Raw genomic sequence first — 12,832 nt, 5'->3', positions numbered from 1 at the left:
AACGCTCCGAAACTTATTCGTGTGTATACTCTTGTGCTCTCGGATACTATGCCTCGGGCAAATCTTATGCTTTTTATATGCTCTTCAAACTTCTTCACAGTAAAACCATCAACCAATTGTAGGCTAATTGTGTCGTACAACATTGCCGGTAAAATTGTCCATCAAACACCGCGTGAGAAAAAAAAATCATTACGTATACTGAAGGTTATAAAAACTAGCGAGAAGGGAAGACTCAAAGTCTTTACAATTGTTTTAGTCATCAACGCAGCCTATATGAAGAGACAAACATGGCCGGGACATAATTTTAGAAACTGAGAGGTCTGAGAGAGTTCAGTGTAGATCAGTTCAAATCGGCAAGGAAGTACACGTTTTTTTAGTTGGAACCGGATGGTCTCGAAAACGAAAACTCTAACAGGTAAAGACCCCCTCAACTCAAAGACAAAGAATCTCGCCGAAAATAACAAATTTGTTTCGGTGTTTTGGTGTTTCGTTTCGCTGCCGGTTTCGGTGTTTTGTTGCGTTTAGTAATGCCCTTCTTCAAATGCTGAGTGTTTTATTGCACTGGCATTAGTTTAGTTGTACTGAGCGTTGCGTTCCGCTCTTTGGTAGAGCATTCATGACTAATACGAGGACATAATCCAACGTTCAGGGTCTTGGAAAGCAGCTATGAAACTGAAAATACAGCCAGTGACGTCACTGATTAACGTTTTCTTGGAGAGTTACCAAAAAGCTTGGTTTACTCTATTGATAGCTTAACCCTAACTGACCTATTTTAATGTTTTGGTGGTGCCAACCGCACGCAATTAGTGCAAGTCAGAAAGAAATTTAACAAGAAATGACTGTGAAATGCTAATATAGCCAAAGCGTTTCGAAAGTGTTACTTCTTGATCTTGCCTTAGAACTCCATGAAACACTTGCACCGTAATCAACTCTTGCAATTGCTAAAGCCTACGTTGCATAATGTACACTTTACTGCATGATAGTCACAATGTTGCCATAGGTAGCACTTTTGAGAATTTCGACTGTTTTTTTTGATAAATTCGTAATGCTAATTAATAAGTAGGACTGTTAGATGTTGAAACTAAACTATAAACTTCCAGCGAAGCAGTTCTTTTCTTGTCCTTTCCCGCAAGACTGACTTTCAGGTTACAGTACAATTTAGCTACAGGTTCAGCTGTTTCAGTGTTGTTGACGCGATTTTGGTTACGTTTCACGATGTTTCAGTCTACCGATATTCACTGCTCTAACTAAGACATGCCCAGTATAATATTACAGATCTTTGATAACCTTAGGAACAAACTTTCTGTGGAGCCTTTTTTCTAAATCATTAATTAGTGATCATGTCATTATAGTCGCCTGACCTTAGATGATATTTTATAGTAAGAAACAGTGACCGAAGATTTGATTAAAACCCTAGAAGCGTACACTTTACCGCGACTGCTCTTATAAAGCAAATAAACGAACTATATCTCTTTAGCTTATTCAGCTAAAGGTAAACAAATTTAATCGTGCACTGTTTATGTCGTAATAAATATCTGAATTGTCCGCTGACAGTCTGAATCTGACAAATACTCACCGGGCCTTTCCGAGGGTAAGGGAATGCTTGAGGCAATGCTTCCTTCTGGCTCTCCAATTCCTTTGTCTTTCGAACCTTTATCAGCTACCCGATGGGAGAAATAGTCAGGAAATTAAGCCAAAATTAGTAAATGCATGTAAGTAGGATCCATAATTTTACTTCATGGACCCGAGTTATCCTGCATACAACGCGAGTTCAGTGTCACAGCAGAGCTGTTACCCGAATCAAATTCAATGCGTTTTTATGTGGCGGTGAAACCGCTTCTTTTTCATTTGCTTTTGGAAACTAAACTGTAACATGTTACGATTTCTTAGTAAGTGAAAAACTGAACAACAATGGTTGCACCAAATGTAGAACATTGTTAGCCACGGCTTGTTTGGACGAAACAAAATATCATGAAGTTCAGTGATGCAGATGGCCGTCGACTGAGTATCATGTCAAAGGCGACAATGTTAGAACTGAACATTATTTTCGATAAGAACTGAGTATCATAATGCATATGCTTCCATAACAAAGCTTCAGTAGCTTCGAATACAGTTCGATCTCGGTAACTCGAACCCTCAGTAACTCGAACTCCGGCTAACTCCTTTCAGGTCATTTTCTTACTACTTTTACCCTCGATAACTCGAAATTCCGATATCTCGAACCTTTTTCGATTTCCCTTGAAGATTCGAGTTATCGGGATTCGACTGTAGCTCCAGTTTCCTGGCGCTGTCACGGTTTTAATCAAGAGAGGAACAGTTTGAATGCAGGTCAGTGCAATTTGAAGAAATTCAACCTGGGTTGCCCTAAGCTAACAAACAGAAATGTGGCCTAAGTTAACAAACTGCTCATGCACTGCAAGGCAAAGCATTGCTCTCCTCTGACAAAGGAGATATAAGCGAAGTACAGCATTCAAAATGTTACCAGTACTTACATTTGTTGTTAGCGTCGCTAAGGTAGGCTGTAACGTATTTTCCAATCAGGGAGGCTACAACGATAACAACTATAAGCCCTGCTATAACACCAGCGATGATCACAACTCTTCGTCGGGGACATGAAGGAAACTTAACATCCACCAATTCTTCTTTAACAGGAAATTGCTCCGGAATGCCTTCATTTGCGTAATAAACAGCTTCTAAAGGGATCATTTCCTTCTCGTACGACGCCATACCGTAGCGTCAAGAGAGAGAACAAATGTCTTAAAACTTAGTACGCTCTCGCACTAAGAAAGTAATCAAGTCTTCTGTTTGCAATTTGATCGGGAAGCTGACGAGCAATGAGGAAGTCAAATGCAACCAGCCAATCAGTTTATTGTCAACAGAAAACTGATCGCCAACTCTTTTTGTCTTGGAATGTTAAGATAAAATATAAATAAATCTTAGACAGATGTTGTCAACTACTTTCTAAAATGCCCTCTCTTTGCGTGTTTAATTAAAAAAGTCTGGCCCCGACGGCTGGCAAACTAAAAGATGCAATATCTTTTTTACTGCCTAAAAATATATCGAGTACGTTAAGCTTCAGTACGATATTTTCTTGTGCAAATTTACTCAGCGACTTTACATATTGCAACTTTAACTTGGGAAAAGTACTGATCGCGATTTGGTGCAAAATTTAACTTGCTCACCGTCTTTCAAACCTGGTAAGATAACTAATTTTACATATTGTCTTTCGGGGTTTTCATTGTCTTAAATTATTTAATAAGTGAGATCAGAAGTTCGAGATAACAGTACAATGACGTCAACACAGATCACAGCCAAGTCACGCCATCACTTTATTTAGTTACGTTTTTGGGGGGTGGTGAAGGTTAGAAAGTGTTTTCATTATAGCCGTGATCTGACAGGTTATTTTCCAAGCTCTCGCCGCTGCGTTGGACTGTCTCTATTTTTTTCAACGCGAAAGAACGTGCGATAGAAACAGCCAACGTAGGAAGTCAAACATGTCAAAGTGAGCGCGGTTGGGGTGGGTGGGTGGCGTTTTACGTTGGTGTCCAGTACTCTCGCGACTCTCGCCCAGCTTTCAACAGAGAAAGAACTAAAAAAAGAACTAAAAAAGGTCTGGGATTTCCTTCGAGAAAATTACTCGGGCGAGACAAAGCGTAAGCTTTAAAAATCGGTGGGACGAAAGTTTTGCTTTGTTGCGGTGATTTTGTCGCTTGGTTTACTTTGTCCCGCCCTGACTAACTGTGCCTGCACGAGGATAAGGGCTGATAAGAGAAATTTATATAAAACGCGAGTGAAAGATGGTCATACGAGATAATTAGCAAAAACAGGAAAAGTACTTCAAAGATGAGGTTTAATTTTTCATAGTGCAAGGATCGTTACATTACCTGTATCCTGACGATTTACAAAGTCTTTTAAAATGAAAATAGCGACATGTGATTGAAAATAGCGACATGCCGACTTGTCGCGTCATATGTCAAAGCATTTTGTTTCTTATGCAAAATATTAAAATTGTAAAGACACTTGTTTTATAAAAATAAAAAAAAGACACTGCGGTGACAAACATGGCAAGACAACGCATGTCGGAGAAACTTTGATTTTAAGAACTTACTATATTTAGACAGACCAGGGCACATTTGAAAACGCATCCTTTCTTCCGGTTAGGCCAACCGTCAACACAGAAACGGCGTTTTCGGTCTCCGAAAATGGGACTTTTCACTCGCTCTCCAAAGTGGGTAAATTTAAGGTGGCCCGAACCTATTTATTTACGTGATGGTTGCATTTTTGAATCGCGCTTTTTGGCAGGAAAGATTTCACCGATTTCTTCGAATTTTTGCGCCCTGAATGAAAAATGTTCCAATTTACGGAAAATGGCATTCGATTTTCAGTCGGAATAAAAACTTTTGAGATTTGAACATATTTTCAAAATCTAGTTTTTACCAAAAATGTCCATAAATTTAAAACCCGACGACAGATTTCTTCTAAACGTTAAAAAATAAGTCTCAGAGCTCTCAAGTTTTGTATCAGGAAGTTTCATGACAATCCTGACCATGCAAATCGCTGCACAAAATACTGGTAAAATTTTATTTAAAAATGCTACGCTTATGCATTCATGTCACCTGACGGACAAATAGTGGAACAGTGAAGCCAAACTATCGGTCATCTGCAAGGATAATGATCCCTAAAACCTTATCAAAAAGAAAGTGAGTAATCAGAAACCTGCAGCAAATTCAGACAGCGCAGCAAGAAGCACAATTTTATGACGCGTGCAAAGTAAAATTAAATATTTTATATTCATCTCACCTATCACGTATTCGTTCATTTATTTTCGAAAAAATCTTAGCATAGCAAAAACAAACATCTAAGAAAACCCCTTACCAGTTTTCGTCACAGTAGGTTCCCATTCTGAGGAGAAATAAAACCGCAAAGTTGAGTACTTCCCACCATCCGCTTTTCGACTGCAATGAAAACCCTGTGCCTGATAATATATTCAAGGTAGCTGACTTTGTTTTCGCATTCCTTACGGCCAGTTTGCCACTTGGGGATAACAAGTCTCGGGAAACATTAAAACATCATTTTAATAAGAAAACCATTTTCATATCTGAACACTCGCTATGCCCAAGTGACAAACTGCCCGTGAGGAATTCGAAAAACAAAGTCAGCTATCATGAATATATTATTGAGCACAAAGGTTCTCGATGCAGTCGAAAAGCGGATAGTTAGAAGTACTCAACTTGGCAGCTTTATTTCTCCCCAGAATAGGAACCCGCTGTGATGAAAACTGGCCGGTTTTTCGTAATGTTCTTTTTTGCCATGCTAAGATTTTTTTCGAAAATAAAGGAACGAATACAAGATAGGGGAGCTGAATATAAATTATCTGATTTTACCTTGCAAGCGTCATAAAATTGTTCTACTTGTTGCGATGCTTGTGTTTACTGTAGGTTTCTGATTCCTCGCTTTCTTTTTGATAAGGTTTTGGGGATCATTATCCTTGCAAATGACAGGTAGTCCGGCTGCACAGTCTATAGCTATTTGTGCATCAGTTGACATGAATGCATTAGCGTAGCATTTTCAGATAAAATTTGACCAGCATTTTGTGCAGCGAGTTGCATGGTCAGGATTGTCATGAAACTTCCTGATACAAAACTTGAGAGCTCTGAGACTTATTTGCTAAAATTTAGAAGAAATCTGTTGTTCAAATCTCAAAAGTTTTTATTCCGACTGAAAATCGAATGCCATTTTCCATAAATTCGTACATTTTTTATTCAGGACGCAAAAATTCGAAGAAATCGGTGAAATCTTTCCTGCCAAAAAGTGCGATTCAAAAATTCAACCATCACGTAAATAAATAGGTTCGGGCCACCTTAAACACGCCGGCTAGGTGGTGAAGTGTGGTCGGTTGCAATTTGAAAACGATACTTTTCGAAAACGCTGACGTCAAATGGCCATGTGATCTCTGTTACAGTCCCCTTTAAACCATCAATTCAAGATGGCAGACGAATTGATGTTTATGCTTCTTTGTTTATTATCGAGCTTAATTTGTTGTTTAAAAGCTGAACGTTGCGCTTTAAAACCTAAATTTAAAACTCCGAACTCTAAATCAGTAAATTATTTATTCCGTAAATCTTCGACTTCTTACTGTAATGGAATTGATCGCTGTATTTTTAAATATGCAGGTGAAGTTAGCTTTGAAATCTATGGATCATCGGAAAGTTCTCAAGTAAAATATCTTTTTAATCAACGTAATCCGCGGCGCCGACAAAAACATTTATTGTAAAAAATTCCCTCATTTGAATAGACTGAATTTAGCACGGGCTCCAGTTATAATGCACGCGCATGCTCTGCCATTAGGCCCAGACAGATTGTGCTCGGCAACTTTTGAGCAACTTTTGGCGTTTGGAGCAACTTTTTCCAATTTTAGCAACCTTGAGCAACTTTTAGCTTTCTGAGCAACTTTTGAGCAACTTTGTATTGATATGCCTAATAAGAATCACAAAAATTAACATGTGGTTGAAATTTTGAAAAGGAAACATCTATTTCTGTAAAAACATTGATACTTTGCATACTAGCAGGGAACGGGTGTTGAGGAGGTGTTGAGAGGACATCATAAACCCACCTCGTCCCCAGTTATTTTCGGTTCACTACCATTACCTGGTCGCCCAGGATTTCTTGGCCTGGTTGCCCAGCGTCGGCAGCGTGTTCTTCCTCAAAATGGCGGACGGCGATTTAATAGATTTAATATCGCAGGACGCCGGAGAAAACGACTGAACAGAGTATTTAGCACGCACATTGGCGTTATTTTCTTTAATTTGTTGACATTGCTCAATAAGATACAAGAGCATTTATATATTAAGTTTTGTTCTGCAACTGTACAAACCTTTTATAATATACATGTGCCCAAGATATACACTTCAGATTAATATATTGAACTTTCTTAAGTTCCAATTATCCAAAAAGAACAATGATTGATGATATTTACTAATATTTGTATGAAATATTGATATATTAAAGTAGCAACTTTTGAAGTTTTAGTAGCAACTTTTTGGGTTTTTGGGCAACATTTTAGCAACTTTTTGGCTTTAAAAAGAGCAACTTTTCATGATTTTGCGAGCACAATCTGTCTAGGCCTATCTGCCATTTATATATGGCCGATGCCGAGTATCGTTTTCAAATTTACCCTTAGTGTGAACGGTGAACATTTTGAAAACGATACAAAAACGATAATGTGGACGTAAAACACTTTAGGTTGCGTTTTCAAATTTCTCCGTTTTCAAATTTACCTGGGTTAGTTAAAATGGCCTAAGAATAATTAAGAACACTCGTTTACCTGAGGAAATAGCCATGGGAATATGTTTACACTCAGCAACTATTTCATCTAATCCTCGCTCACACTAACACTTTAATGTGGAAAATCCGCCGACATAGAAAGAAAAGCTGCCTGAGAGATTTGACCGCGGTGAAGGGTTATAGGGAGGGCGCCTTGTATTTCCTTCTCCCTAGTCTTCCCACGGTCATCTTTCTGCGCATACCTTGAGAGACATCGACAGAGCATGATACGGTTATTGTTTTCCTTGTGAAACGTGAACAACAGCTAATGGCCTTAAGCTGGAATTTTCCATTAAGCAATTAACTAACCGTGCGTATTACATAAGGAGTTTACAATCGGCATCTAATATCGAGGCCTAATTTGTTGACTACGGCAGCAACCCTGATCCCAGAGGTTTTCCTTTTTCTTTCTTTTCTTGAAGCGAAAGCTAGCTATTTTGACAGAAATTTAAAATACCTCACCCCACCTACACTACCCCCAACTCCCTCCACCCCGCCTCCCTCCTTGTTGATTGGCTTTTTCGGTTTATCGGTCGCAAAACGTATAAATTACATTTTTACTTGTTATGTTTTTTTCCAACATAATCTTGTTCAGTGTTGAAAAGTTTTCTTGAATTGCGATCAGGCGCTGTTTTTTCCCCGGCGCAAAAAGTCGGCGGAAGGGGTAGGCCGGCCGAACGAAAAGAACGCGCTCCTTTTGTTCTCTCCAAGCGGCATGCAAGCGCTTACGAAAAAAAATAAAGCGGCCTTATCGCAAGTAAATTTTTCCGCGCTAGACAAATCTGAAAGAAAGAATGAACTTGGCGGTAAACTAATTTTCAAACGTAACAATCAATTTTAATTACCATAATTGTATTGTTTCATCAAATGTTATTATCCATATTTGGAACATTTAGTCAGGCGGGAAGATAACAGCTTGTGATTGGCTTCTGCTCTGAAGCTAGTTTCTGATTGGCTGGTTCACTTTCAAATTGACGTGCTCAATTTTGGCGCTCTTCAGTTGTCGTTTGTTTGCGCGTCACAAATTTTCAAAGAGTCGAGATGGTAAGTCGAAGGGATTTTGCATCCGTTTCCATCCGCTTTTTGCGAAATGTTTTCGGTCTATTTTATGCCGAAGAACGCGCATCCTTTCATAAACTGTTAATTGAAGTTATATTTTCGCCGAAACCGTCGCGTACGTTTCATATTTTTCACGCGAACCTTCCTCTGTTTGGTTTGTAGGCAGGCGGAAAAGCTGGTAAAGATTCCAAGGCAAAGGCTAAAGCCGTTTCACGTTCAGCAAGAGCAGGACTCCAGGTAAGTCGGCGTTTGAAGCTCAAGAATGGCTGCACAACTTTGCAAAAGACTTTTTTAGCCGTTTTTGCTATAAATCTGACGCTGTGTATTTGTTTCACAGTTCCCTGTAGGTCGTATTCACAGACATTTGAAGAACCGAACAACAAGTCATGGCCGTGTTGGAGCTACAGCCGCTGTTTACAGCGCAGCTATCCTCGAGTATTTAACAGCTGAGGTAAGTAATTAAACGCCTAGTTTTTTGTAGAAAATCTATTTGCTAATTGGAGTCGCAAAAAGCTCGTTTAGTCGTGGAGAACTTTCAAACTCTCGCATCACTTTGTTGTACTCATTTGGGCGGTAAATGTTTGAATATTGAATTCATTCAAAATATGCAACTCTGTAATTCCCGTTCTCCGACGATTCTCAGCCGTTATTTCACTACATATTGTAAAAATCTAGTGTGCAATTATATTCTTGCAATCAGATCGTAAAAATTTCAACGGAAACGTATTGGAAAGTAGTTTCACGAATGGTGGTTACGCTAGTAACGACAGTTCCCGCCATATTTGAAATCAACAATGGCGTCCTTTTCTTCTGACCGCCTTTGAATGCAAAATATGAGTTTGATCTTCAGATTTACACGCTTTATCACCGTTTTTTCGCTTTAAACTGTGCTAATGAATCTCTTTATTCGACCTATTTGATTCAGTGGGCGAATTCGAGCCATTTGCGTTATTTTGCCCGGTTGATTTTTAGCTTGGCGCTTTCTTGATTTTCTATGACAAAGCCTTGATTTCTGAGTGGAATCTTACGTGTTAAACCACGGAGTTTTCGTATAAAACGAGCTGAATTCAATCTGTCTGTGTTGCAGGTTCTCGAGTTGGCTGGAAATGCTTCAAAGGATTTAAAAGTGAAACGTATTACTCCCCGCCATCTTCAACTCGCCATTCGAGGTGACGAAGAACTCGATTCGCTAATCAAAGCAACTATCGCCGGTGGAGGTAAGATCGCATTGTTGCATAATCTTTCAAAATCATCTCGTACATTCTGGAACTTTCGACGGTCTGTCGACGATTTTCCACTGTTTAAAAGGGCTGCACTTGTTAGTATAAAATTCCGTTTGGCTATAAACTTGTTTGGAGCTAAATGTCTTCATATTTCTTTTGGGTAGTTCATTCCCTGCTTTATCACAGAAAATATTTTGTGTGATTTCACTGATGAAAGTATCATCTGACTTATAATTTAAGTGAAGCAGTTTGTTTTTTAAATAAAAAAAAAAACCCCAAAACACAATGGCTGCAGATTCAATTCACACTTCTCCATAGTAATTTACAAGAGAAATAAAGTGATTAATTCTTTTGAGACAATGGTAAACCTTCTTACATGATAATAATAATAAAAAAATAATGCACAGAAACTCTGTAAGGACACCAGTTAACCTAATTATGCTTGTTGCTATCAGATAACTTTGGGATTGTTTTTTCACTGCCCTTGTGTGATGATATTGGTTACCATATTGTCTGGGAAATATATGAATGATTTTTCCCCAATAATATGCAATGCAAAACTTGACGTGGTTTTTTATTATCAACAGGTGTAATCCCTCACATCCACAAGAGTTTAATCGGCAAGAAAGGAGCCAACAAACCAACATAAGCTTAATTTCTAAGTTTCTTTTTACTTTATATTCTCTGTACAGTTTCATTGGGACTTCCAAAACATTTTTGCTTACACACTTCGTTGAAAAGTAAAGCTCTGTCGTTGTCACAGCTGTTTTGCCAGTAAAAGATGTTACGTTTCCTCTGTATTTATACATTTAATGTACAATTATTATTGTGTAATCATGTGTTGGAATAAATCATCACTATTCACTTTTTAACTTGTGGCTAGCTTCTGTAAATTTTACATCTGTTGTGAGTTAGTTAAGTTTTTATGTTGAATTTTCCTAATCTATTTGCTTCTTCAAATCAAAGTAGAGAAGCTTTTTACTCGTGTTATATAACATGGTGCCTGTATTTCAACCGAATCTCCATTCTTTTTTCCTAGAATAAAGTTTCCTTCTTTAATTTTGATTCTGTGATTATTTTAGTCCTGACCTTATTTTTGTTCTGGGAGTTAGATATTTTCATCAGTTCCTACCCAAGCTCAATGTGTAAGGGGGCATCTTATAAGGGTTATGGAGGCTATCGTATGTGTTGGTGTGGCCAGGAGCATGACAGTGTTCATAAACTATTTTAGTTAAATTGGCAATAAAAGTGGGATAATCTATGTTTTGCTTTTTTATAACCTTTTTGCATGGGGGTATAATGGCCTATTGCTGCATTTTTGACTTTATTTTTGCCTTAATGACAAAAAAAAAAATCAAATAGAATAGGGCTGACTCCTGTGTTACAGCCTTGTTTGTATGCTACAAGCTTATGAAAAGTCTGTGATAAGAATTATTTGGTGTTACTCAAACCTAGAATGTGATTATGATTGTAATATGTAGAAGATTGAATGTTTTTTTTTTTGTGACTCAAGTGGTCCGTGACAAAAGTTGCATCTCACGGCCCTAACTTAAACACAAAAAGTTGGAGACTTGAAAATACCATAATAATTTTAATAAAATACTGTATTTTACTATACAGTCTAATTCCGATTTCTTGAACCACCAAAACTAGTTCAGTTGGTAATAAGTGCCACTTTTGGCAAATATTTCGTTGAAGCATTCAAAGAAATTCTAAATTATTTCATCCAGTCAAACTGGTGCAAACGCTCACGAGTACTCCAAAAGCTGTTGTGCATATAAATGCGTCATGTTGCTTAACAACTTCTGGGACAACCCGCCAGATCAGTCACTTCTCGGAGAAGTGATGTCAGCATCAGCTGGCACTTGTTTCCCTAACCTTGTTTCCCTCTCTCATCTTTGCAAGGAAAAAAACCCCTGATCGCAGGTTATTGTTTCCCTGACTGAGTTTCCATCTCTTTGGTTAAACACCATTTTTACCCCTAACTTTTGAAACACATTGATTTCTTAATCCCATTTATATATTCCCTCAACATTAGTGGGTGATTCAAACTCATTTCTGAAAAGCCCTGGGAATGAGGTTGGTTGTAAAAATTATACAATCCACTGATTTTTGTTGGTTTCATCAGATCAATGACTTGATTAAAATTTTTATTGCTGATTGTCATACTAAAATGTGCAAGATGTATTTTGAGAGTTTGTAACCGAAGGGTTTTTAAATTTAAAACTTCAACAATGCATATATTGCCATACATGTTACTATTGTGATTCTACAATCCACACATTTTTTTTTCCATCGGATCATCATGCATCACAACAAAGTGGGCGTACCACCTATTTTTTTTCTTTTTGCGCGCTTCGCGATAAACGCGCGTGTGAGTGCCTCTCGCGTGATGGTGTGTCGTGACGCACGCCAGAATAAGGCGGGCCAGTGTCACCTCCTTGAAAGTGCTTTGCACCTGAAACAACGGTGTTGTTGACTAATATTTCTACTTGTTTCATTTTGACAAAATGACAGTTTCCGTCTTTGGCTTAAACCTCTATCTTTAGAAGCTTTCAATTTGTTCAATACGAGCTTTGGATGTTTTGTCCGCTTCCCGTTGCCTGTGACAATAGAGAGCATTTTAGGGCATTCATCGCACCCCTCGAGCCCATACTGTGATTTTCGGTCAACACTTTTGTGGTATCTTTCACAAATTCTTGGGCGCTTTTGAGACGGCAAAATTTTCATGAAATATTGTTTTGCCTTCACGTGGGATGTTAATTTTTGATAAGTTTTAATCAGCGAAAGATTTACTTTATCGCCGACTTACGCAGTCTATATTTATAAGCTGAATTTTCAACTTTTCTTTCTAAGCAATTAAACCTAAAAACAGATATTTGTTTGTTTCCCCAACAAGTTGGCACTTTTCTGTATGTATTATTATGTAAGAAATTTGAAAAAGTAATATATATTTTTTTGAGAAATTAATTTTATACAGAACTTGTCAGTCGTTTCCGGAAAGTCCAAAAATAAAAGTGATACTTTTTTTTAGCGCGATACTGTTTCATGATTGCATTTCACCATTATCCTCGATATTGCATTCCAAATTTATGAATTTTCAAGAAGAAAATAATGCCTGCAGCTAATGTTTACAACGTGTGTAAATATTCGGCTGAAACAACAGAGTTGCTAAGCATGCATAATTGGTTTACACATCTGGACTTCAGTCAATGAGAATTAAAAAG

At 38.0% G+C, this 12,832-nt stretch overlaps 1 protein-coding gene and 1 pseudogene across 2 annotated transcripts in view; one reads left to right on the top strand and one right to left on the bottom strand.

Moving 5' to 3' along the window:
• The window catches only part of LOC144666473 (cartilage intermediate layer protein 1-like), a 15,493-nt pseudogene extending 12,695 nt beyond the window's left edge, over positions 1 to 2,798 (bottom strand). The window contains exons 1-2 of the transcript XR_013573190.1: positions 2,493 to 2,798; positions 1,577 to 1,660 (exon numbers count right to left, since the gene is read on the bottom strand). The product of XR_013573190.1 is annotated as a cartilage intermediate layer protein 1-like (transcript). The remainder of the gene's footprint in view (positions 1 to 1,576; positions 1,661 to 2,492) is intronic.
• A 5,441-nt stretch (positions 2,799 to 8,239) lies between these two features.
• LOC144665635 (histone H2A.V) lies at positions 8,240 to 10,477 on the top strand. Its single transcript, XM_078526898.1, has 5 exons — positions 8,240 to 8,367; positions 8,545 to 8,619; positions 8,720 to 8,833; positions 9,470 to 9,599; positions 10,193 to 10,477. Exons 1-5 carry the CDS (start codon positions 8,365 to 8,367, stop codon positions 10,252 to 10,254), a joined length of 384 nt encoding a protein of 127 aa, XP_078383024.1. The 5' UTR covers positions 8,240 to 8,364; the 3' UTR covers positions 10,255 to 10,477.
• Positions 10,478 to 12,832: the final 2,355 nt, after the last annotated feature.

Source organism: Oculina patagonica, chromosome 9 (genome assembly GCF_052425735.1).
Source record: "Oculina patagonica isolate OP01 chromosome 9, crgOcupat, whole genome shotgun sequence".
NCBI lineage: Eukaryota > Metazoa > Cnidaria > Anthozoa > Scleractinia > Oculinidae > Oculina > Oculina patagonica.
The sequence above is the reverse complement of the archived record's forward strand: the minus strand, read 5'-3'. Positions and strand labels throughout refer to the sequence as shown.

Coding starts and splice junctions, on each gene's coding strand:
- LOC144665635 (XM_078526898.1), top strand. Junction 8,620..8,719: donor CAGCAAGAGCAGGACTCCAG/GTAAGTCGGCGT, acceptor TTTGTTTCACAG/TTCCCTGTAGGTCGTATTCA. Junction 9,600..10,192: donor AGCAACTATCGCCGGTGGAG/GTAAGATCGCAT, acceptor TATTATCAACAG/GTGTAATCCCTCACATCCAC.